This window comes from Megalops cyprinoides, chromosome 10 (assembly GCF_013368585.1).
Source record: "Megalops cyprinoides isolate fMegCyp1 chromosome 10, fMegCyp1.pri, whole genome shotgun sequence".
In the NCBI taxonomy this organism is placed as follows: Eukaryota; Metazoa; Chordata; class Actinopteri; order Elopiformes; family Megalopidae; genus Megalops; species Megalops cyprinoides.
Window position 1 is genome coordinate 13366462 of NC_050592.1, and position 27448 is coordinate 13393909.

General features: G+C 40.4%; 1 protein-coding gene across 1 annotated transcript; it reads right to left on the minus strand.

The window, feature by feature from the left end:
• Window positions 1–2358: 2358 nt before the first annotated feature.
• On the minus strand, window positions 2359–27448 carry LOC118784976 (lamin-A-like). The gene is made up of 13 exons (XM_036539492.1): window positions 27276–27448; window positions 25754–26139; window positions 10582–10738; window positions 9130–9255; window positions 8468–8638; window positions 7671–7796; window positions 7051–7271; window positions 6538–6811; window positions 5948–6055; window positions 5639–5758; window positions 5400–5462; window positions 4526–4750; window positions 2359–3548 (listed from the first exon to the last, which is right to left on the minus strand). The coding sequence occupies exons 2-13, from the start codon at window positions 26098–26100 to the stop codon at window positions 3513–3515; spliced, it is 1974 nt and encodes a 657-aa protein (XP_036395385.1). The 5' UTR covers window positions 26101–26139; window positions 27276–27448; the 3' UTR covers window positions 2359–3512.

Genomic DNA, 27448 nt, shown 5'->3' on the forward strand with positions numbered 1-27448 from the left:
TAATATGTTTTAACATTTGGAAAAAAATGATAGAAACAGCAAGTCAGCCAGAAAAAGTCATCTTGGTTGGTTACATACTGTAGTAACTTTGGTTTCACATACCAGGCTTTTATTTTTTTCATGAGGAAATAACGAAACAAAGAATTATTATGGCAGAATTTCTCTCATTTTAAAAACAAAACTACCTACAACAAAGCATGAACATTGGTACCTTTTTATAAATATAAATCCTTAAACCTCTAATGTAAATGACCTTGCTGCTCTTACTCACATATTAGAAGCATGAAATATTGTGCTAAGCTCTCCTGAAATTGCTCAATATTGAGATTCAACTGACAGTGATGCTTAAATTTGAAATGGATACTGAAATAATTGCAGGAACTCTGTGAGAATTTATAGTAATATTTCAGTCTGGAAAAATTATCAGCTACCAATGAGTTTAACACCAACAGATGAACATCGTTTCAAGCAGTCTCACTGTGGTAAAATGATTTTATGGCAAAACGCTTTTGTGTATGTTTTTTCTTGGACTGAATATTGCACGATCAGGTTTTTTTCCCATTTACACTCTCAAATCAAGGCATTGATATAAGTGTACATTTGGAAAAAGAGTATTGATTTTCTTTATCTTTGTTATGTATTTTTAAATATATTGTTTACAAAAACATTAATTCATGTCACATCCTAGGTCTGGGTGAGGGGAGTGTCGCCACCAAGGCAAGGATCTGTTTATTTTTCCTATGCCCTGGAAGTGGTAATATGTACAGTGCAGACAGGCACACAAAAAATAGCAAAAAAAGGCTAAATATGTACAGATAAATACACATGCACTGACAGCCAGTGCACCTGCTCATGTCACCATTCACCTTAATCTCTCCCTAGGATAGTTTTCACACCATTTATCTAAGTGAAGCCCCTTCCACTCCCACTGAAATCTCCAGTTAAATTAGATGGGGGTATTCACCAGCCCAGAGAAATATGACATTGAACAGAGATTAGCAGTGGAGAATTAATTAGTTAATCAAGTAATTACTGTAGACAAGTCCATTTGAGCATTTCCAGGCTCGAACAAACAATAACAGCATTAACAGGAAGCAATGTGTTCTCATTGCAGAAATAGGCACAAGATGAGGGCTAGCTGCTCTTACTGAGGAAGAGTTTGATGGAATAATGTTGAAATTGCTTTCCTGTACATCCTGGTTAATGTTGTCATTATACATTACTGCTTCAGATCACCTCCACTCTAACTGTTCCAACTGAATTTGAACAGCCTCTCTGAGGGGAGACCAAGCATCCTTACAGCTCTTGGTCTGAATAAGATATTACTATATCAATAATCTAAAAAAAAACACAATGAGGAAAAAGTCATGTTGGTTTTTTTTTATTTTAACAAAGACAATTTGATATGAAAGAAGTGGAAGTAAAACAAAAAAGCATCACAGCATAAGGCCAATATAACATTTTCAGAAAGCTTTGGTATTATATAGAGTTGCATACATATGTAATACATGAAATACACAACTGACATTATTTGCTAAATAGCAAAATGGAGAATGGTGGAAAATGATGCATCAATAATACCCACAATCGTGAGCAAGCTGAAGAGTGTTACAAAACATTGCATGCCATCCCCTCTAGCCAACAGCGTTTAACCTAAAATTACCACCGCATGCCTCAAAATCGATTGAAGCAAGCAAAAAGCTCAGGTGAATTTCTTAACTGAGTAATCTACAGCTACAGGAGAGAGGGAAGTGTGATCACTGACATTCAAACCTGGTAACCAGAGATGAAGACTTCAAGATGAGGGTTCAAAAATCAAGTGGAATGTCACTAAATTACATTGTGCCATTAAAGTACAGGATGAAAATGCATTCCATTTAAACTATTCTGAAAATAAAAAAAAGGCTAAAGGAAATTAAGGCAAGGCATTAAGGCAACATGTTTAGATTACTTCCTCTGTAATGAGGGCATAAATACATTATCAGCCACATTATTTGATTTGATTAGTGATACAGTACAATTCGTGATGGTTTACATTCCTCTCATAAAAATGTGTAATTTCAGCCAGATTGGTCTCTCTTTCTGTTTCTACACAGCACACCTCCAAAAATGGAAATATAAATTCACACAGAAGTGAAATACAGGTTTACTGGACAGGATCACACTAATTTTGGTAATTAAAAATACAGTTCAACTTGCAAAATACATCACTTTCACTGAATTATGTTTTAAACAACTACAAATTGTTGCCAAATTGTTGATAATAAAAAGTTGATGTAACCAATCAGAAGATAGTATTTTCACAAGCTGTTGTGCAATTATCTCACCAACAACAGAAAAAAATATTTTAAGCTGCCATCATCAGTAACTATCTAACCAACATTATCAAGTCCATTACCTCATAACATCCTTCCATCTCAAAATTAGACATGTTTTTAATGTGATAGCAAACTATCATCAATCAACACTTCCGAGAAAACATCCCTGTAAAAAATTTTTAGGAATATACATTTTTTTCAGTACCACAATCTTTTTATCTTTATTCATCAGACACCTGAAAGGAAATCTTAAATGCATGTGCAGTGGGAATAGTGCAAAGGCATGCAAAGGAGAGGAAAATTCTTACTCGTGTACAGAATACCTCTGCTCATTTGAAAAGTGCCCTATTCTTATTCCGTAACTCTAAACTGGGCATAAATTCTGTACTCAACAGTAGGAAAACAATTTGTTCTGAACCCTCATGTAATATATCTCCATTTTTAAATCTTTTCAATGCACTTCTCAGAAAGTTACACCTTGAATAATTTATCATCTACTACCAACCAATAGGACCTTCAGTGCAGGAGGCACAATATAAAATTATGAATGACTAATGAACCTCCATGTTTAATCTATTTCAAAAAACAGGCAAAAATAAGAAAAAATGAATATATACATGCTTCTTTATGACCAATACCCCCATCACAATCTTTTAACAGCAATATGGCCACTATTAGATTTGCTTTGTAAAGCTGACATTCACTGTCAGATATGCAGCAAGCCAGGGCAACACACCCTATTCTAAGCACAAAGTAGTTTGACTCCGTTCAGGGTTTATAAGCTGTGCGTGATCAGTAATGACAGCAAAGACATTGGACGTGAAACCCAGGCGTGGATCAAACTCCTGTGCAGCGAGTGCACTCTCTCCCTCTCTCTGTGCATACTCTTACAGAAGCACCTACACCACCCAGCTGGCTAATGAGACTTGCATGCATGAATCCCATTTTTGGCAAACAGACTACACTTCTAAGCCTATTGTCACATAATATTAGCCTAACAAGCCTAATAACATGTCTAAGTCTAAATATATTCATATACTTTACGTATAAAAATATTTGCAGATTATGTAGTAAAAAATAAGTCTCTTCAACATAATATAGAGAGAAATAGAAATCCTTCGATGTATTGAAAAAGATGGTCTTCCGGTCCTCAGGAGCTTGAGTCAGTCCCTTCCAGGTGGGCCTGTCCTTGGTTTACATGATGGTGCAGTTCTCTGCACTGGGACCACTCTGTGGAGGGAAAGAGAGAGAGGTGGGGTGAGAGACATCTAAGAAATGAGTGCAGGAATGCTGACTGGCATGCATGCACTACGTATATACTATTCACATCAACCTGTAATGCTTTATCCAGTTTCGACTGCTTGGGGAACTCTTCTCCCTTGGAGCTGTCAGTGAATGAGAAGTGTCAAGACTTCAGATGGACTTACCTTTTGCAGATCACAGCGGTTTGTTATGCATATGTGCATACACACTTCATAGGGTCAAAGTCTGACCCTAATAGGAGTGTTCAGACAAGTTTTGTTTATTCAAAGTTCCCCCTATAGACCTAGACCTAACTAATAATTTTTCAAGCTACCAGCTACAGCTACTTTAACAGCTACAGTCAAATAAACTAAATAATGTAAATAAAGGAAGCATATAATCCAAATACTGAGGCAGAGGATGATCTGCCAAAGATACCCATATAAAGGCCACAGCAGTGTCTGCCACTAAATGGCTCAGAAGACATGTAGAAAGACCACTGTTGGCTCCTTTCATGGGTAACCCTATAATCTCATGGGGTTTTGCAACTCCTGCCCTAAATCAGCATGCACATGGTTCCTATTCATTTTCCCCCTAGGACAGAAAAAATAAAAATAAATAATAATTATGTACTATAAAATAAATAATAGTTATAACACTCTCTCATTCATTTAGAGCTTGTTGTAGCATTGTGCATCCCAAACAGAAATAAATACTTAGTTTTAACAGCTTTATATATATCGAGACATATAAAAATGTAAAAAGAGACATAAATAAAAAGGAGACCAATAAAAAGCATGTTAATAATGAAAAAATAAATCCTTTGAATAAATGTTTTAAAGCAAAACTTACAGGGTTCAAGGAAGGCCAAAAAGATAACAGTAGTGATGCAGGTGTGCTGAGTGAGTGAGTGTTTCTGCAGGTACTGTACATCTGGAGTGACAGTGCTTCTGTATGGTCCCCACCTGTCGGGGCAAGTTGTTGCCCACCACAAAGGAGTGGGAGACCAGCCCCTCTGGGAGTCCTCCTCCACTGCTGCGGAATGAGCGGGAGGCAGAGGCGCTGGACACACCCGAGCTGACCGTCACTGAGCCCGCGCCGGCCTTCTCAGAGGGCTGGCCGCACGATCCACATATCACCGTGCGGCTGCGCAGGTTGTACTCGCCGTCCCCGCAGGTGCTGTGAGCTGCCTGCAGGGGGAGACAGAGAGCAAGAGACGTTAACCATGTAGCAAAGGGAGACAAAGAACTGTCAATTTGGAAAGGAGAGGGGCTGCATTTTGTGGCCATGCGTTTGCAAATCAAATTTCTTTGGAAAACAGGAATTTCTGAACTGAGTGAGAATTTATATTGACCCCCTCCATTCACAAAGGATACTTTGCGAACGTCATAATGTCATAAACAGCCTATACATAAACTATACATTTAATTTGCTCTTCCTACGTTTACATCTGATTTCTAACATGTTAAAATTGTGATAATTTTGGGTTCCTGTATTTTGAGCACCTGTAACCAGGAGGTAAATCCATCTACTGTGTTTTCCAACTTTTAACATCATTACATTATAGGTCATCCAGAGGAAAATGATACAGAGAAGAGACGCTGTGCTGTACAATGACTACAAGGATCCCCTATCACTGCCTTTTCATCATCTACCAATGCAACAAAGTACCCATCAAACAACCCACTCAGATTTAACTGGCTGGTCATTAGCAGCTGTACTTTTCTGTTGAGAGTTTCAGAGTAGAGGCAGGGCATTCAGGCACAGAGGCTGATGTGTGTGCAGACACCACACTACTCATCCCCCTCCAACCTGGCTCTTTTGCACCACCACACTAACCATTTCATCATCATCATCCACATCATGGAAGAGCGTGCGTGTGACCTTCCTCATTGCCATCTCCTGAAAAGAGAAAGAGTAAATGTTAATTATGATATGTGAGCTCTTCTTTTTTGATGGCCATGTTAGACACATAAGTATATTAGGTCCCACAAGACCTTAGTGTATTCACCCCCACACGCACACACACACACACACACACAAAATATGAGGGGTAAATGGGAACCCTGGACACCCACATCTCCATTGCTGTTCAACAGAATGGTCTGGAACTGGTCCCCGCAGCCCCAGGAGTTCTGGGTCTTCCACACCAGGTCAGATGGGGGGTTGTGAGTGCCGCCCGCTCCCGATGCCCAAATCTGTGTGGCACAAGCAAAGATCAGAGAAGCCCTTGCTTCTGATTACACTCTTTTGATGTTTTGCTCTTGATGTTGTATAATGGTGTCACACATATACAGTATAAGGTATATGTCCGTCTAGTATTTTCTAATGTCTTGTAACTTTGTAGCATCAGCCTGGGTAACTATGGTGACATTAATTCATCTTACCGTGACATTCTGACCCGCCTTCAGAATGAATTTTGGGGGGAATTTGTAGGCAATGGGGGTCTGTGAGCCCACCTGCCTCTTCACTTGCCAGTGCCCCATTGGCTGGTCCTGAGGGAGGAAAAGACATGAGTACATAGTATTAATACATTATACTCCTGACAAAAATCCAGTAAATGCATATTTAATGCATACATTAAGTTTCTGAATGTTAAAGTTAGCAAACAAAGGTTTATGGACATTAAAAGTTGTTTTGGGTTTTTAGAGTCAATAGATAAGTGGGAGCTATCTCAAGCACTTACTGCTTACCCAAATAAATTCTGATTTTATTTTTTTTTCTGTTTGTCACCATCAAGATTAACAATTTGCACAAAAAAAGTTTTTAAAAACTCTAAACAACCTGCAAACCACTTTTTACAACATGCCACAGAGCTGCACTGTTATCAGTTAGCTTCTGGCACGTGTTATATGGTTATGGACAGCGGACAGCGGACAGTGCAGTAAACGCTAAAAAAGATCACAGAATTACAGAATGAAACACAATTTCTCCGCAACGCTGGGCACACACTTTAGTCACATCCTTTTCTTCTCACCTCATCAGATTTGTTGCTGAGCCGCACATACTTCCCCTCCTGGTCAACCTCATCCACAGTGACACGGCCACTGGCAGAAGCCTGCTGTACAATACGAGTGCGAGCAACAGCACCACCTGCTGTACTGGAGGTCTCACTGTCATTGTCATTGATCCGGCGCTTCTTGCCAGAGGAGCTGTGGGCACTGGAGTGGACAGAGCGGCTGTGTGTTCCTGAGCCTGATGTGCGGGTCACTGTGACCCTAGTTGGGGGTGGACTGGGGGACAGACGCAACCTGGGGGTAGGAGAAAAGGGACAGAAGTAATTCCAGAAAAGATCTAAGATGCTGTGCAACAAAATGAGTCTTGCTTTTGAAAACCCAACATGAAAGCTGAGGTCAGAGAAGACAACTGCACTGTGTTTTTGGAGAGAGAACCAGAATGATTCAATGTAAAAGTATGTGCACACTCACTTCGCCAACTCCCTCTGCGCTGTATTTTCATGGCTGTGTGTGTGTGTGTGTGTTCCTCTCACCTTTCCTCTTCTCCCTCCAATAGTTTCCTGTAGGCGCAGATCTCCATATCCAGGGCCAGCTTGATGTCCAGCAGCTCCTGGTACTCATCCAGCTGCTGCTGCATGCGCTGCCTCATCTCGGTCATCTCCCTCTCCTTGTCCTCCAGACGGCGGCGCATGACATCCCTCTCCCGGGCCAGCGCTTCCTCCAGCTCCCGCACCTTGGCCTCTCGTGCAGCCAGCTGGGACAGGTGGAGAGAAAGGGTTATATAATGCCCAAGCTCACTGTGCATATTTCTTATGTATAGAGCGACTAACTTTCAGAATCCATCAGGGCCAATGGATTCTGATGATGCCAGAGTACAGGATGACTATACAATTTCTTATAATGACAACTGATAAACACTGTAGCAGTGTCAATGCTAATTGATTGGCTCAGTGACAGTCCAAGAGTCACTTATATATTTGTCTGAAATATCACCGGCCCATTCATGAAATCGGGATAAATTTATTTTCATTGTGATAATAAAGGAATAGTAATGTGACTGGTTTGTGTGCAAGTGATCAGTTGTCAAAGCCTGACATCATATCTGTAGAACTGCTGATCAGTACAGTGTGAATGGAGAGTGGAGAAAGCTGACCTGTTTCTGCAGCTGACTGAGCTGGCCAGAGAGAGTGTCCAGGCGCACCCGGGTCTGCTGTAGCTCCTCATGTGCTGCCCCCACCAGGTGACTGTTCCTGTCAGCTGACTGACGCGCATTCTCGAGCTGACGACACACACAAGCACAGTGACATCAGCCAGGAACTGCTAGGACGTGTTCAAAAAGTCACACAACTTATGCCCTACACATTCAAACAACTTTAGCTGATTTAACACTACAAATGGTTCATCTCATTTCTCAGGAAAACACCCCAGTACCTTGTCCCATGAAACACTGCGGTTCCCATGATGAGTACATGTATTATGAAAAAGCTTGACTGATGGCTCCTCAGGCAAACAATAATATCTGTTCTCCTGCATTAAAACTGTTCTCATGATAAAGTTTCTGCCTATGGCAGGGCAGTAATGGGTCACATGATAGTGTTGAGGACAGTGTTTACTTATTCAAGTCATTAAGATACCTGTAGTTCAATGTGGTACCATTACAAGATACCTGTGGATCCATGAGAAAATAAAAATCCAGGGAGAATGTACTTTTCTCTCCAGAAAGTGTCAAACTAATTTCAATGTCCAATCAAACACTGTATACATATTTAAGGGTAATCATAAAATGAAACTAGGAAAGAAAAATGTTTGGATGGTGAAGATTGCATTTAAATCAAATAACTGAATAATGGGAGCTGTCAAGCAAGCTAGGCCCATTCCAGTCCTCCAAGACAACATTAGCTGCATTGTGGGATATGCCTCCACACACACTGCATGAGTTGTCTCCCGTACCTTGGCACTGTAGGTCTTCTCGATCTCCTCCTTGTACATGCTAAGCTGCTGGTCGTGTTGGGCACGCAGCTCTATCAGGGCTTCGGCCAGCTTGCTCTCGAACTCCTGCTGCCGGCCGCTGTCTATCTCCACCATGCGCGACTCGTGCCGCCGCTTTGTTTCCCGCAGCTCCTGGAGGAGACAGACGATCGTGGCATCACAGAGCGAGCCGCCGCAGGCCTCCGAAGGCAGGAGGTCACACTGGGCGCTCGCAGCAAGAGCGGATTGAATTCCAGCTCTTAGTTATTCTCTTGTGTGGTATCAGCTAACACACAGCGTACTGAGAGTGAAAAGAGAGACAGGCAGCTAACAAAGTATTATGTAGATGCATATATGTAGTGCTGTGGGGCTGCGGTACAGTTAATACTGTCACAAAGTGTGCTTCCATAGCATTTAAATATGCACTTAGATGCATAGGTGATGTATAAAGTGATATTACTCTATTCTCTCAAATTCCTGCATCTGTTTTGTTAGCAGCCGGTTCACAGCCCCTGCTTGTGTCTGGTCTGGGTCTGTGCTTTCCCTGTGTTGTCTGTAATTTAAAGAGCTGGAGCACAGTGGATATTCACCCTAATTCTTGGTTTCAGGAAGGCTGGGGGGAGTGGGGGGTTTGATTGACTGACCTCACTGTAGATGTTCTTCTGGAATTCCAGCTCCTCCTTCAGGGTCTGGATGCGGTTCTCGGCATCCACCCTCCTCAGCATCTCATCCTGAAGTTGTTTTTTGGCATCAGCCAGGCCTCCTTCCAGCTGCCATTGCATTGCCATAGTACAACAAGGGTCAATGGAAGGCAATAATGATTTTCCATGAGAGCTATACAGAGAAATACCAGGAATCACACATCTTACAATTCCACATGATGGCTACAGCTGGAGAGAGCGAGGGCAACAGGGGACAGCAGGCCCTAGGCCTTCTTTAAACTCCTCAGCTTCCCATCAAGTCATATGGTAGGAATGCAACTTGCACCACCTGATTAAACCACAGTCCACCCCCGCCATGCCAAACATTCATAAAAGCAATAGTCCTACTCCAGTCCTTCAGCTGAGCTGCTTTCACCCACACACAGAAACATTGGTTCCTGAGTGCTAAACCCAGAAGGACATCCCTTTTCTTTATGAATTTATAGGTCTACACCTCACTTCGTGGAGAGAGGAGCTTGAAATGTGGTCACATTAAAGGATAGGTTGGGGTAAATTCACTGCTTTTGTGTATTTGTTCTCCAGGAGAATTTCACTTTCTTCGCATTAGTAATCACTAGTTTTCACTTCATTTAATGCGCTAGACCCACGCACTGTTGTAAACTATTGTAATTACACAACCCTACAATTGTACAAAATGAGAGAGTGTTGCTTGTTCCGGTAACATGGCATACTTTTAAATAAGCTGTAGTTCTTCACATGACCACAAGGTGGGAGCATCTCCAGCAGAAACAATATTTTTTTGAGATATTCAGTATTTACTCCTCTCCAGTCTATGCCAACTCTTCTGCCACCACTTAACTGTTGAACAACAGAAAACAGCAGAACTGCAAACATAATCTTAAAGTATTAATGTTTGGGTGTATTTACACACATGATCTACAGGCAGGACATGAAAAGAGTCTAAAAGTTTAATCTGCCCAGGGTATATCAGACCAGTGACCCATACTAACTCTAGAAAATAACTGATATTAAAAAAACCCGACTGTGAAGTTAGTTAAATGAGACATCATAGCAGATTTATTAGCACATACATAAAGCATAAATGCAGAGAGAGAGAGAGAGAGAGAGAGCTAATGGCACATAAAACCACTGGAAATTTTACTCTAGGGGTGCCAGTTACTAATCCTGTCCTACAAGTCCTGGAGGAGGAAGGCAAATCATTCAAATGAAGTCCTGAAATATGGTTGAAGTGCAAGCTGAAAAACAATACTGTTGAACTGATCATTTCCTGATACGTCAATGCACCTTTGATACCAAGTGATTGCAGCAATACTGCACAATTTTCTTTAAAGGGATTCTGCATTCAACCCATACAGATCATCGAATGATTGGTAGCTGTACTTTTAAACGCATCCTAGCAGTAGAAAATCTGACCTTGGCAAGCTGGGCCTTCAGGTCACGCACTTCCACCTCCAGGTTACGCTTCTCCCCCAGGGCAGTGGTCAAAGTGGCATCTTTGGAATTGAGCAGTGCCTCCAGATCCTTCAGTCTGGCTAGCGCACCCTCCAGGTCAGCTTCCTTCTTGCTGTTTCTGTGGAAATAAAGGCGTGTAGATTCAACTCACAGGCTCTCGCATTAAGATACATATACAAATATAAAATAAATACAAATATACAAATATATAATAAATACATATAAAATACAAACACATTTGTAACAACGAATTCTATTCTCTGTTCCATCTGTAAGCAATTCTTGTTATTGGGCTGCCATCACATTCATGCGCCTAAAATATTTTGTTCAAAGAGTAGCCACGGAATCCCCATTCATTTTTGAATACTTTGCGTGGGCGCTTGCATGGGTGCATGTATGCATGTGCGTGTCTGTGATTGTACTCAACTGTGCATGTGTGAGAGAGAGAGGGGGCTAGCCCGTGCTACTGAGGGAACGCTTTAACAATAAGAGGTGAAAATATTTATCGATACTATAACAAAAAAAAGGAACATTTAAGACAAGCAAGGTTGACAACAGTGACAATGAGAAATTTGTGTTGTTATGTGAGTTCAGGAATTAATTAAAGCTAAGCAGGAAACAGATACAGCATGTTTTATTGTATTCAGTGCAGTCAAATTTCCATTGACATTAATGAGGCCCGTCTGTCTCAGAGATGGCTTCCAGACCATTAACCTCGCCTTTGTTGTGCCTCTTCCTCTGCCAGCAGCTCACAATCACATCCAGATACACATGCACAATCCACAATATACACAAACAGAACCATGTACACATGCACATGCACAAGCTGCATGTATATGATCTAGAATGCAAGCAAGCACAAACACTTGGATGTGTGCACACTCACAGAGAGGAGAATCACACATGGTTCAATTCATAGGTAGACCACTGATGTTGTACCCTTAAGCAAGGTGCCCAGCCTGTACTACTTCAGTAAATGTCTAACTGTACAAACCGGTAATACGCAGAAATGTAAGCTATGTAGAGTAAGTCTGAGACTCAAAGGAATAATTACAATAATAAATACAAAATGTTTTCCCTCTTCAGTCTCGATCAGCAACATGTGGAGTAGCATGCATACCTGGCCCTTTTAAAACAGGCACCACATTAGAAAATCTATATCCATCTATAGTGTTTGCATGCATTCTGCAGGCTACACTCAGCACAATCTATATAACTGCAGCCAAACTTAGGCCTGTTCCTCTTTTTGCTTTATGCTTTATCTTACTTGCATTGTAAATATTTAACAAGTGTTGCAGTCAAATAACTGACAGAAAAGGACTGCACAATATGCCCTGCATTGTATAGCACATACTTTCACCTGTATCAGACATATCGGTTCAGTGCCTTGTGATGAAATAGGGGCTATGAGGACACTGGACTGAAGAACTATGTGGAATGTTATGCTAATGGGTGGAAGAGGAGGGCATTTCTGGGAGAGCTCTGTGAAATTCCCCTGCGGTCAGCCTCCCGTTACAACAGAGGTGCTGTTCAGCTACATTCTTTTGGAATTTATGGCTTGTAACACACATAGGCCTCATGGAGTGACCAGTGTGAATTTAAAGCCACGGTAGCTCACTGCCTGCTGACCTGCTGCAGAGCTGTATGGGTGGAAACTAATGGAACTGATGGAAACTAGACAACTTAGACAGCAGTAATTTATTCGCTAACAACTTTTATCAGGTTAATTCTTTCATCAGTTAATTCTAACTATAGCACACCTTTGCTTCACCGTGTTACCTTCTTCTTATACAGTTGCACAACTGTAAATGTCTTTTTTTTTTACCAGAAATTGAGGTATTCAGATACACTAGAGACAAGCACAGGGTATAAACACAGAATAATAACAAGTGCTGATACACTTATACTGGAGGGCGGTATGGGTGGGCCCCACAACATGAGTCACAGAACATTCTGGAATGGTAAACCATTTTGATGTGGAGCTGGGGAGCCATATGCATATTTTAAATGAGAGATATAAACATTTCATACAGAGCCCCTAAATGAATTCATCTTGGATGGAAGATCTGGGTGAATTTGTATGTACTACAGATAATGGGCTCTGTGGATAAGGTCCAGTAAACCATGGATGGAAATATCAATGATGGCAGCTGGCAAAGGTTTGTTATTATAAGGTTATAGTAATGATGCAAAGCATTTGCTTGCTCCAGCATGTGTGTGTGTGTGTGTGTGTGTGTGTGTGTGTGTGTGTGTGTGTGTGTGTGAAAGGAGAGAGAGAGAGAGAGAGAGAGAGAGAGAAAGAGAGAGAGAGAGAGAGAGAGAGAGAGATTAAATGTACCACATACAACCTCAGTTAGAGTGTTTTAATGCACTGAGTCCTCAGCTGGGTCCTTAACAATCAGCTGACTTTCCCTACATTTGTACAACAGTATGCATCCATACATGTGTATCTCTCTCTGTGGATCAAAACATTTCATGTATATGCACATAAACTGCATAAAAAGTAAAACAACTGTAATATATACAGTAATGTAGTACTGCACCATCTCAGCTAGATGGAAGGAATCTTGGTGTTGCAATTTTTTGCTAGGCAAGTCATGTACTGTCAAGTACTGTCCCCTAGGTAGGTAAGCTGTGCCATTGTACACATTGAAAGCATGGGTGTTTATAGCACAGTATGAATGTTAATGAGAAACACCAGATGGGAGACTCAGCATTTGTTTTTTTGTGTATTTGTCAGGGTGGGTTGATTGTATACTAATATATAATAGGTTCTCAAGATATGGTATATCCATAACACTTCTTAAAACAACACCAATACTAAAAAGGCTAGTTTTGCTTCTTTAATATTCAAACTTAAATTCATTCTTCATCAATAGTTTTAGCATTGGTAATACCATTTGGTGATTTCCCTTGGATATGTTTGTTTGCTTATTGTATACCATGTATAGAAAGTAAATGTTCTACCCTGTGCTGAAGAAGACATGAACAGGACACTTTTGAGATAGTGAAGATGTAGCTACAGGCCCATCAACACTTTCATGTTGCTACAGTATGGCACACCAAGGAGAGGAATATGTCTGGACAAACACTGCCAGGTTAACAATTAACATTTCGGACTTGTCTGAAGATTTTAATATGAAAATATACAAACACCTCAAATTTCTGTAAATATATAAATGCAAGATAATGTTATGGGTTTTATAAAATTTGAAACAGTTCAAAATGTACAAAAGAGGTTGGAAACTGGTAGCTTCTGGATGTTCAGAATCAACAAAGAAAAAAAAAAAAACAGTGGAATGCCTCAGTTGTGCTTCCAGCCTACTGTGACTCATAGCATTCTTTGTCCATCTCTGTGAGGAACCGGCTGCAAGCAGGCACAGCCCTGACTGCTTAACTGCAGCGCCGCCATGACAACGCGGCCTTGTCTTTAGGCTGTACACAGAAACATAGCATGGCAGATTGAAAACAGGGAGGGGAATTCTCTGTGTAGCCCCTGAATGTACCTGTAATGGGATCTACAAAGTGAAAAAATGAGTCAACTATTGTTAATACATGTGTTTACTGTATATTAAATATTGCAGCTTCAGAAAAGAGTACATTAAGAAAATATACTATATGGACAAAAGTATTTGGATGCCTGACCATTACATTGTAATGACATTGTATTCAAATACATGTACTTCAATATGGAGTTGGTCCCCCTTTTGCAGCTATAACAGCTTCCACTCTTCTTGGAAGGCTTTCCACAAGATTTTGGAGTGTTTCTGTGGGACTTTGTGCCCATTCATTCTGTAGAGCATTTATGAGATCAGGCACTGATGTTGGATGAGAAGGCCTGGCTCGCAATCTCCGTTCCAGTTCATCCCAAAGGTGCTCAATGGGGTTGAGGTCAGGGCTCTGCACAGGCCAGTCAAGTTCTTCCACACCGAACTCATCAAGCCATGTCTTTATAGTCCTTGCTTTGTGCACTGGGGCACAGTCATGTTGGAATAGAAAAGGGCCTTCCCCAGACTGATGCCACAAAAGTTGGAAGCATAGCATTGTCCAAAATGTCTTGGTATGCTCAAGCATTAAGATTGCCCTTCACTGGAGATAAGGGGCCTAGCCCAAACATTGAAAAACAGGTGTGGCCAAATACCTTTGTCCATATAGTGTATGTAGAGAGAGTTTGAACACCAGCTAAATGGTGCAGGGTGCCCTCACAGAAAAAAATCATAGAGGACATTGAGGAAAACCCAGTTCTGTCTTTGGCCTTCTGCAGAGCCTGCAACTTCTTTCTTTTTTAGTTAAACATTTGGTTATAAATCTCAACGAACAAACAAAATCATTTTTAACTTCAGACAGCTGTAATGGTGCATGGCTTAAAACCCAACTACATCAGGAACGATTTCTACAGACGGCAATAAATAGCTGGTATTTGAAAATACCAATAAATATTCACTGTACCTACCAGTGTGAACTGCAGTTATCCACAGTGGTACTTAACATAGAGTGTATTACTATTATTAATACATTATAATTAATTATGTGGAAGTCTCTGTAGAGTTATAGATTCCAAGTCAAGCACTGCATGACAAATACAATGATTGAAATACAGATGGGGTGTGGATAACAAATAATTTCTTCCTTTGTGGCACACATATGGACATAGAGATATGTATATACAGACAGACAGACACACACACGCACACACACGCACACACACACACACACACACACACACACACACAGAGTATAGGTCTGGATGGAATGTCAGGGCATACTGACCTCTTACACACTGACTCTGTCTGGACAGCATGTGCCTAGAGATGTATGGCCACAGTCCAGACGTAAGTCAAGGAAAATGCTGACGTCTCCATTACACGGATATTATTGGGGATCCCCCTCCATGTAAACAATCCATCTGTTTCCTGTCTTATTTATAGCCAACCCTCCCTCCTCTGCTGTTGCCCCAGTAGGGTGAAGGAATGAAACACATCAAATAGGGAGAGCTAAAGGGAAATAAATTTAAAGTCCTATTGAAAGTTGGGGTTTTAGAGGACAAACTGTCCAGTAAAACGTAAGAACGTTTTTATATATATATATATATATATATATATATATATATATATATATATATATATATATATATATATATATCAGTAGGAGCTGTTGAGCTGTTGCCTGGATATGAAAATCTTAATAACAAAACAATTCATAAATACCTTGTCATATCAGTTTAATTTCACCATGCCTCAAATTACCTTAAACCACCAAATACCAGTTTAATGTTTTGAGTAAAATGTTGAAATGTGGTGCTGACTATGAATTGTTTGACACTGTCAGCTTTACAGTGCCTGTTCCGTACACCACATCATTACTACAAATATTTACATACAGCACCATTCATGAATGAGTGTACTGTACATGAAAAAAGAAAACATATGCCTTTTAAATTAAACCTTACAATAAATTTGATGGCTATTGGCCAAATGAATAGATGTTTTATTTTTAAGAGGCTACAATAACTCATTTTATCAGTATTCTTCCAGGAGGACATCAATTATAGAAAAAGACGTCGAGCTGGCTTTTGGGACCGCCAGAACAATGGAGGACTGTTTTTGCAATTACTAGCATACAAGCAAACAGCAAGAAGCAAGGCCATCTCACTCACATGCACATGCAAACTGAAAGGCATTGGTATTTCATGGTTACAAATGTGGCAGCTGTGAATGAGCACTTCCCTGTGTGTTTTGGAAATGTCTGGAGAGGAAAGGAAAGCGAAAGGGAAATGAAAGAGGTCCTTGTCGTCCACTCAGACAAAATGCGACAGCTGTTTCTCACACGCTTCTGCACAGTTTACCGCTGTCTTCACATAATGACATGGCAAGCCTTTCGGCAAAGATCATTCCCACCCCCCACCCCCCAGTCTAGGAACATCATAGGTGACAGCACACTTACAAATGGTACATCTTTCCCACCTCGTCCAAATTGTCTATTGTCCATACAGACATTGAAATGCGTCGTTTTGAATGACACATGAATGAATTCTGTAATTTATGTAAAAATTAAAATGTAGCCATGATGATTTTAAAATGGCAATCAAGATCTCTAGTACACTACAGTATTATGTCTATTATATATAAGTCTAATTATGCAAATAATTAAAATTAAGATAAGAAACTAAGATAAGAAGATATTCATCTAACATCATCTTCTGTGCACTTCACCTGAGGGCCAGGAAAAGACCAGCATCCCATTCAGAGACAAGCAGATAAGGTACTTAACAATGATTTCAAGCTCTACCTTCGTAGCACACAACTATGTGTAGATTTGTGTATATAGTAGTGATGCCTTGGGTCTATTGTGTGCAGTTTATCTAATCTTGATTGACTGCAGTGTTTTAGGAAGCAGTGAGACACTTGTGTTACTCATAGTCTTTATCATATATACATTTGCTTTGTCACATCCATTTTTCTTTTGCCTGGATGTTATTTTGCATGGGCCACATTAAAACCTTTTTAGGCCAAGCAGCCAACAGCTACCTTTCACATGTCGCACTAGAACAGAGTGCCCACCACTACCCCCTACAGAACAAAGCCGGTTCGGTTTGTTCGGCCACCGTGGGCTCACGGTCATTGTCAGCTTGTGACACGGCTGGGGTCAAATCCTGACCACGGAGCCCAGTTTCCTGTCAAGACAAGTGCTATGCCGACTGGGCACCTTGAGAACCCCAGACCCACCTTTTAATGTAGCATATATGTAGCATATATGGGAGTACAACTGACTCACAACCTGGCCTGTTTACTGAATTGGATATATAGTGGTTTCATCCAGCTGCCTTTAGTTAGAGCTCTGGAGTGGTGCTCTGTAGATGGGGGAAGGTTCTGCATTAGAAGTCTGGAGCTGAACCAAAGTTTGTGGTTGGAGCTGGGGATCAACTCTACTCTCAGAGTTTCTTTCTCACGCAATACCCCACGGCACAGCCACATGAGGACAGACTCTGACAGCACAACCTATATTTGGGGATGCATGGTGTAAGGAGGTGGTCATGGTGCTGGGCACTAGACCTTGGGGATTATACTTTCAAATCCACATCCCATACACTGCTGTTGTTCTAAATGTCAACACAATGCCTCTTGAATACTATGTGTGAACACAGTTATAAGCAGAAGGAAGGAATGGTTCTGGTGATGAATACAATTGAAATGTTATGACTGTAAAATCCACACCTTGATATTCCTGGAATGATAACCATCAATAACTTACAGCAGAAAAGCTGCCAAATGAAGCCTTCATGGCCCAAACCTACTGTTCTGTGCTAATCAAATGTAGAAGCCGTACATAATGCTTACTTTTTTACTTGCTTTTGGAGTCTCATCGAGTGTTTCATAAATGTTCATATTTCAAGCTAAAGCTGTGTAATTGCTGCTTTCTTAAAAACCAATACAAGCCTCGTGTGAAATAAAATCCTCTGTGAAATACAAATAATCAAATTGTTATTGTAAAGGCAAATTCTCTCTCACTGAAAATTCAAAACCTTTAACTGAAAACTTACTTCAGTTCAGAGAAGGTAATAAAATGGCAGTTATATAAACAATCATCTGACTCTGCCCACAGTCCCACCCCTTTCACCCACTGCCCAATGGCAGCCTCGCTCTATGGTTGCAGGACTCCCACAGCATAAAGCAATCTGCCTAGTGAGTCATGGAACTTGCCTTTGACGGAGAAGGAACCAAGCACCATGGAAACTATGATTCCAGCCCTGATTCCAGCTCCACACACCACACCCCTTCCAGCCCTCCAATACGACTGCAGAGTGCAGCCTTGGCCGGGTGATGCCTAAACCAGCTCTCTCATCGCCAAAACTACTAAATAACATCCACACCAACAAAGAGACTTCTATTTCCAGCCTTTCCACATCTGGTTTCCACTGCTGTTCTCCGAGCGAGCAGCAGAGATGGTGAGACTATTCAGAACATAAACACATAAAGCGGGTTGTGCTGGTCTCATCTGTAGTCTGGCTGGAGGGTGGGATATCCCCAAAAAGCAATCAAGATGGCTCCAGGAGGCATTTCAAACTTAGGACAAAAAATCTGAGCTGATGCATTACATTCAGTATGAATTACACGGCATACATCTTACAATCTTTACAGGACTTGAATATACAAGCATTTGATGAGGGTCCTAACCACAACCTTTCACTTTTTACCTATTCATAACATAGAAAACAAATGGTTCCATGACAAGAAACAATATTAATGTGCTGTTTCAATTCACTTATTTTAGTCTGAATTATATAGGCAAGTATGATCCAATCCAAAGTCCTTTCTTATTACTGCAACAGATTTCCTTCACACAGTTCCTTGCTTACTGTGTAGAAAGGGTAAATCATTAAAAAAAACTGGAACACTAAAGTCATTATTCTGTCAGCCTTCTCAAACTTGTGACTTTTTGGTTCCAAGAGCTATTGTCTTGCAAACAATGTATTTTGGAGGCAACTAGATATTACATATTTGTGTTACTGACTCAGAGCTGACCAAGTTGACATGAATCTGGATTAAGTGCACAAATGCCCAGCCCCTGAAAGCTCTTGTACCAAGACTTGTACCACAGATAGTGTGAATGCCTGGATGGAACCAATCACCACCGACATAAGGGGCACATTCAAGAACGGGGGGCATACACTATACGGCTAAAACACACATATTTAGCAATTAGAATAAATCTACTCCTCTTCCATGACCAAAAATATGTGCATGTGTGTCAGAGTTGCCATACTTTGAAAGCTCTGTCTATGTGCTTTTGAACCTACAGTTCCATTACCAGAACTCATTGTATTCAACAGTTTGAAGCTGGAGATTTCAAAAGCCAGCAGAGGGTGTTTTACCTGTTATATACATGTACAGGAAGTTATTGATCTTCCATTTTAAATTCAACCTGGATTCAACCTTCAGTCTTAGTATAAACCTACTACCCAACTTTAAGCACATTTTTCTCCATATTCTTACACCTCCTCCTGTAACCATGCTTTTGTCAAGCCTTCTAAATTTTTGAATCACATCAATGAAAAATGTGGGGAAAAGTGCACTGAGTAAGAAAATGGCAAAACAGTAATCCCATTATTTTAATAAAACTTAAAGAGAGTGCTTTACTGTAATGCAATTCAGCAGACTGATAATATGCCATTGTGGCCTCTCATCTTTTGGGAACTGCAGCAAAAAGCTTTAAATGTATTAAGATGTATGTATAAATTCCAGAAGTCCTTTTCGACATTTGTATTTTCTAAAAATTCAAACAAGTATTTCTAACTGCCGGTAATTATTTGGGCATATGCCCTGCTATATGGGTATATGCCTCTATGATTGTTGGATAGCAGCTTAAAGAAAACATTAGAGGGCCATTTAAGAAAAGTACAGTTTTCACCTGAATGAGTATAAATTACAGGTGATCGAATCAGTAGTGCCTTCTAGGAACTGTTATGATAGGGAGTGTTGAGCATATCAGTACCAGGGAAACAGAGTGAATTCTTTATTCATTAACTATTCCATACAAGAATATGGCAAACATACTCTAAGAGGAGATTTCTAAGAGGTATAAATGCTGGAGTTGGAGGAGAGGCAGAATTAAATATTAAACCACAAAGCAATATGCTTGTGAGTATATCAACAGATTTGAACCAGAGTCTGGTAGCAAGGTGGTCCAGCCCTAATCCATGTTAGGGCAGAAACTAAACACTGAAATCCTTTTCATCATAACAATCAGCAGAACATTCCAACCTTTATGGTGTCCAAAGAGAATCAAACAAAAGTTAAAGAGCTAACCAAGATTCCTTTTTTCCTGAACATATACTATGATTTTCTTTTAAAATAATAAGACTATAAGCTGAAATCAGTATATAATGTCAGGGAATTGTTATGATTTTCCAGTGACCAAAATAACTCTCCCATACTTTGAAACTATGGTGATCCAAAATATTTATACTTAAAAATAGACTAAAATCTTCACTCATGAATACATATCCTGTATTTCACTTCTACTTGTGCATGATGAATAAAGCACTGGCATACCACCAGGAATCTACATGAAGCCCCAGGTGTGTATTGTTACTGCATATCACAATGCTTAAACTTGAAAAAATAAGATAGCAGAGGTCTCCTAGGACAAAAAGAATTTCAGTGTGATCTAAATTAGAACTTAAATTAGTTTAATTTCTGGCAAAAGCATTTTTACATTAGCATAACTGATAATTTTGTAATATTGTTTCAAAGGAGTATGTGGCAGAACATTTTATGGAGATACTGCACCCCATTCCTCCTCTTCATGTTTGTACTAATAATGAAATGAAAAATGTGGGGTAATGACTGTTCTGAATGTTGGGTCAAAAGTAAAAAGGAGATAAAGAGCTTTTGGACAGTGACTTGGAATGATATCATATGAGGAGGATGCTGTAAGCATGAATTCCCTAAGCACAGGAAGTATGTTTCAGCCATATAAGTCTGCTGTCTAGTGTGTTGTCTGATAGCCCCAAAACCAGAAGCATAAATAGCAATCCTTTCACTGGGTGGCCTAAATTAATATGAGAAGGAGTCTTAACCAAGTACAACTTTGCAAAACATCCTGGAAATGTGACTACTACTGAAAGAACAAGTACAAAATTGTTTACTGATACTATGTGATCAGTAGAAAATAGCATAAAGTGATCCCTAAATCATACAAACCTGGCACAAAGTACTGAGGAGCAAGGACAGCATTACAGTAACTGGGAACTAGTATCATATCCATCAGTCTGTTCCAGTATCTATTGGAATATCTTAGGTGTAAACAATTACATATTACTATACATGTCAAATAAATAATGACATTGGAGGAAATTGTTCAGAAGTTTACTTACAAAGTAAGTTGTTGGTAAGTTGTTGAGGATATGCACAAATGCACAATGGCAAAGAGTATTTCTCTGTTGTTAGAAAATAATTATGTATGCCCCATTAGCTTTACAACAGTATCAAGCACAATTAGGAGTAGTTAAACTGGGATTTCATTATAAAACTGTTAGTTTTGGGAAATGGGTGATGACTCAGCAGAAGTTCTTGCACTGCCCCCCCCCCCCCCCCCCCCCCCCCCCCATGTCCCCTTTCCCCTACCCCTGAGGAGGGCAGCTACTGTCTTGTCATCATCGGGATCAGGTTCCCTGACTCGGGTTACCAGTGCAGGGACACTGCAACTGCCTAAGGACCTGGCAGACAACTGAAGCCAGCGTCCAAGTCACATGTCAGGGTGGGTGTAAAAACTGGACATTGAAAAATGCAGAATAATTGGCAGAGGCTTGTGGTCAGTATGTAGGGGAGCAGTGTGTGTGCTGTAGCCATCAACACACAAAGACTGCTGTGTCATGAACCAAACTGTGTCCAATTGTTTACAACAGGTGTGGCACAGTCAGTGTTTTGATTCTCTGATTGTCATGTAATCTGTGTACAAACAGGTGTGGCGGTCTGCATCTGTCACTGGTCTGTCTCTGTCTGACTCAGGGATATATATAAAGACACATGTTTGGGTTTGGCAGGAATGCAATAAAACCCCCAAAACTCACAAGTGGCAAGACTACAGGCTGGTTATGTGACAAGGGACAACTGTCATAAGTGGCACATGTCAGTGAAGATGTAAAGGCATAATTCTGAAGGTTTTCCTCTGTTATGGGTCTCATGCATGTGTAGCCACTGTATGGATATTCCACAATTGTAATACATTGCCCCAGAAGTCAGTACAAAAACAGACTTCCACCACTCAACCAAAAGATCTCGATTCGGACGCCTCAGACCAAAGCAAACAATGACAGGATGTCAGTATTCCACAAAGACGAATTAAACTTCCCTGTCTAAATGGCACTGTTTCCCCCGCCCCTTTTCTGAGTCAGAGCTCAGACAGCCTTCTCACACATCACTGCCAAGGGCGCACTATGGCAACCAAACAGGGAGAAACACTGCCTGCCACGTTCGAGACGGAGGCTGGCTGTGCCGGAATAGCGTGCTGCATTTCCGCAGTGTCAGAGTGGGGTGTGTCTAAAGGGTGCATTCTTCACTGCAGAGTAATGAATTTTAAATAGAAATGACCCAGGAATCCTTTCATGGACTGACACACACGGTTACCCACGCTACTGAATAGATCCCACTCCAAATATCAATGCAACATCAATTTCAAAGCACAAAATACTCATTCATTACTTTTTAAAAACCTTTTCAAGAGCAACTACTGCTTATTCAGCAATCAACCTACTTGTGAACTCTTACTTTACAGTACTTCACAGAACTACATGAGGACACATGCATTATGTGTTGTGCTTTTCTGTTATGAAAAAGGAAGAAAAATTTTAATTTATATTGAACTATCAGTCTATACCAAGAACAAGAACAGATACAGCCTTTTCTGTCATACAACAATACAAGATACTATATAAGACAAATTACTCAGCTGTAACATTGCAGTAAAACAGAACTTTGACACCTGCAGGTTCCTACAGACTAAAAGCTACCTGTCTATCTTAAATGTTAAGGAGTTGTCTATAGTGCAATTAATTGCTTTTATTTCTGTACTGCATGGATGAGAGTCAGTTACTAGTACTTACTGATATACTGTTTATGAGGAAATAAGAGAATTTGTTCTGCAGTTGTTCTTCCACCAATGCAATTTCCAACCAAGAATAAGAGGTGCAATAAGGGTTCACTTGAGTCTGTCAAATTCTTAACCACACTTATAAAAAAAAAAATGGAAGCATGCATTAGAGGCTAGCGAGTGCCTTCTGCTCACAGTGTTAATGGAGATTGTAAATAAAACTATTTTTAGTAGGGACACAAGGTTATAAGTTGTAGCTGTTGGCCATCTACTGTGATACTCATGTGTCCTTGCTGGAAAAAAGTTGTACTACACATCTTGAGACCTGTTTGCTTTGATTATATCACCAATGTGTTTGGTTTAACTTAGAGGGCAGTGCTTTGTTATGTGGGTAATAAAGGTGTGACACTTAAGCCTGCAGGTATAGTCACACCTGCATGCTAACAACACTGGTGATGTAATAATGATACTACTTTTGCAGTGAATTGACATTCAGCCTTCACTCACTACTGGATCTCAAAGACTTGTACAGACAGTCCTGCTATGAGGCCATATGGATTTGTAACCTGCACTGATGGTCAAGCTATGGTGAAAATGCACCTGATTCTTGCTACTGCTCATTTCTATTTCTACCACCCTAGAGCAAATTTTCTAAATAAACAGTAATATACATATGGGAGTTCATTTGCTATAAGCTTGTAAAAGAATTGTTGGTCTCTTGGGGATTCAATATAAATTGTATCTTTAGGAAAATACTAGCAGTGGTGCTTCGTTATGGTTCTTTTTTTCAATTTCCAGATGTCAAATACTACAAAGATAGATCATATAAAATCTGAAAAATAGTCATTGCTAACAGTTAGCAATCATTGCTCTTCCATGTGCACACAGCCCTAAAGACAGCTATGAAGATATACCCAAATAACACTGTTTGTGGGAATCAGTTAGGAATGCCAGCATGGAATCCCTTAGGCAATCAGGGTTAAGTTGAACAAACAGATCTTAAAGATCTGCCTTTCACATCTGATTTACAGTCGGAAGGCTAGTAGTGATGCAAATGTCAGGAAAATGTCTTCATAAAGGTACAGAAAAGTTTCAAGTTAGGTATGAAAATAAAAAACACACTCTTGTGCTTCACCTTTCTAACATATTATATTCTAAGACCACCTATCTAATATCCAGCTGTATACACTGTAATAATGTTTAGTTTCATATATTTCTGCCCCATAGTGAATAACATTCTAAACTAGGATAGCAACTAGTCAACACTTGCACAGTATCAGTGATAATATCACAAGCTAGTGTCTAGAGAGGTGAGACATTCTCACTGGCATTGTACTTCACTGAGGGACTTTCACAGTAGGTAAAATATCATTTGTTTTACAGGATAAGAAGGTGTAAGTTGAATCACAAGCAACCATTTGCAAGAGAAGCGACAGTGAGTTCATGGGAGGAGCAAGACATGACATAATCCCAACAACGAAAACATTTTCAGGCAGGGCGTGGCATCTCAGTGCTGCCGTTAGTAACATCTCAGAGCTAATTCCCCTCATCACTACTACAAGGCTGCCACCGCATACAACTGACAAAGAATTCACTCAGCTAACACTAAGTCCTTTGGACAGGTCCTCTCAAATCCAAAACTTGTTTAAAGGTCAAAGTTCACAAATCCAGATCATCAGGTTTTCTGAAAAAGTCTAATGGGCGTGCATAGAAGGGTTAAAGCAAAATATCTGTTTTAAAAGCAAAAAGGTCTCAAATATTGGTTGGAGAGGGTGTATACAAATATCCATCCCAGAAGCAGATGATGGGGAGTGAATGGGGAGTGAAAGAATATCACAATGCTGGCTATGGCGGTTACATGCTAGATTCTAGAGACAAATTTCCACATGAGTGTGTAACACCCACCTTGCCTCTACAGATTTGATGCCTCAACAGTAGGGTTAACTGTGAGGGATCTCTCCTGTCACACATCCAGTTTATAATGGACAGGTCAGGGAAGAGTGTGCAGCCTACTCTAATGTGCCATTTGAAATATTGTTAATGTTCCTATCAGTCCTGCTCTTTAGATAATTTGTGCAAAGGTGGGTGGTTCCACTATGGTCAGTTCTATCAACTGTTGTAATATTTATCAGATTAAACACAGGTCCTCATCTCTAAGGGCCTCTTTACTTCATGCATGATAGAAATTGTATTGTACTGTATTAATATCATGCACAGAAAACAAATACATTTAGGCCGAAAAAAAAAAAAAAAAGTCAGATGTGTAGATGTGTGGTGTGCAGTCATGAAATGGAGAAAATGTTATTATCCTAGAAGAATATGGGCTCAAGACAAAACAGGCAGCATACCACCAAGAAAAAAAAAATTAAAAAAAAAAAAATTGAAAAGATTGCATGAGTGAATTCTACCTGGCCTCCAAGCCCTCTGTCTTCCACTCTCTCCAATAATGTCCCACCTGGTGTCCAATCCTCTGCTCTCACCCTTTCAGTCCCTCCCCACCTACTCTCTGACTCTGTTCTAACCCTCTCCAGTCATGTCTTACCTGGCCTTGAGCTCCTTGTACTCGTCCCGCACCTTGCCCAGTTCCAGCTGCAGGCGGGCGCGCTCCTTGGCTACAGAGTCCAGGGTCTTGCGGGCATCGGCCAGCTCGGTCTCGTAGGCGGCCTTCATGCCGGACAGCTCGCGGCTGACCTCCGTCTCCGACTCAGTGATGCGCAGGCGCAGCCCGGCGTTCTCCGCCTCCAGCGAGCGCACCTTGTCGATGTAGATCGCCAGCCGGTCATTGAGGTTGCTCAGGTCCTCCTTCTCCTGCAGACGGGTGATGCGCGTTGGGGAAATGGGCGAGGACCCACTGCTGGCAGCAGCGCGCTTCTGTCTAGGGGTCTCCATGGCGTCCCAGGAAGAGCCTCAAGTTGACTGCTGGACTTCCTGTGCAAATGAATGAACATCATCAAGCAAGACTGTGAAGACAAATGTGCAGAATGCAGCAAAGACTCATTACTAGTGTCCTGCACAGAGGTAATTTGATTTACCAGTGATTACTGGTCTAACAGGCTGGACTTTAATTGGAATACATTTGCTCTACTGTTTTTGGACCAGAGCAAATGAGGATACATTATTTGATATCTCACTAGAAGTAAAATGTCCTTTTGTAATATTGAAATTTCTTCCATGAAGTGGCCTAATCCAACAGCAAACTGGCCTATTAGAGGTCCCTCTTAGTGACTCATTAGAGTGGAATACATTTTGAGGTTTAAGCCACAGCCATGGATGATGACAAATTTTTGTTACGGCAACAACTGTCAGCCAAAATGGCATTTACCATATGTCAGCATGAATTCAGTGTGAGTAACACCATGTGGTGTTGTAAATAAGGAAAAAGTGCTTTTACTTGAAAAGAGGTAGCAGAGAGGCAGAAAAATGAAACTGAATAAAGACAACCCTGTCTCATAAAAAGGTATTTATTTTCATTGAAACACAGTTGTTTTCCTTTGGGACTGTGTAAGAAATACATTATGAGTGTTGCCAAGTTTTAGGTAACACGAGCGAGTTAGAATGTATCCTTTACAAATGCTAGTTCACAACAGTGGATATAATCCGTTTAGTTTTACCCAGCCTTACCAAATACTGCTGCAAGCCTCATGCTGAAAAGTTGTGTAAACCATGTGAAAGCTATGTTATGTCAATAGTTTTGCTATTTTTTTGCTGCTATTCTCCAGTGATATTAATTTGTAATTATTGTTCTTAAATTTTAAATTTATCTTAAATTTTAACTAAACAGATATGACCAAATGATATAACATTACCAGTTCACATGGTTAGTATAACAAATAAATCATGCACATACTTTATTAGATACTTCTGATTATCATTATTGTAATATTTTAATAGGTTTGCAATTCACAATACATTAGAATAATGTTATTCTACTACGCTCAGTCTGAGCCTTAGAAGTGGGCCGTGTCATTCCTGCTATATCCAGCAGTATATACTGAAAACAAAAACTATTTTCACCTGATAATGAACAAAGTTGAAGATTTGAAGATAAACAGTCCAAGATTTACCTTGTGTAAGCTAGCACTGCTGTGAATGTCTCCTGGAGAGATCTTTCTCGGAGTTTGTAGCAATTGGTGAATCTGAGCTTCTGGGATTCCCTGGATCTTCGTAAAGAATGGCAGTACGTCTTTTCCTCTGCAACAGACTTGACTCCTTTTTGTCAGCCTCTGTCTTTGGCTGC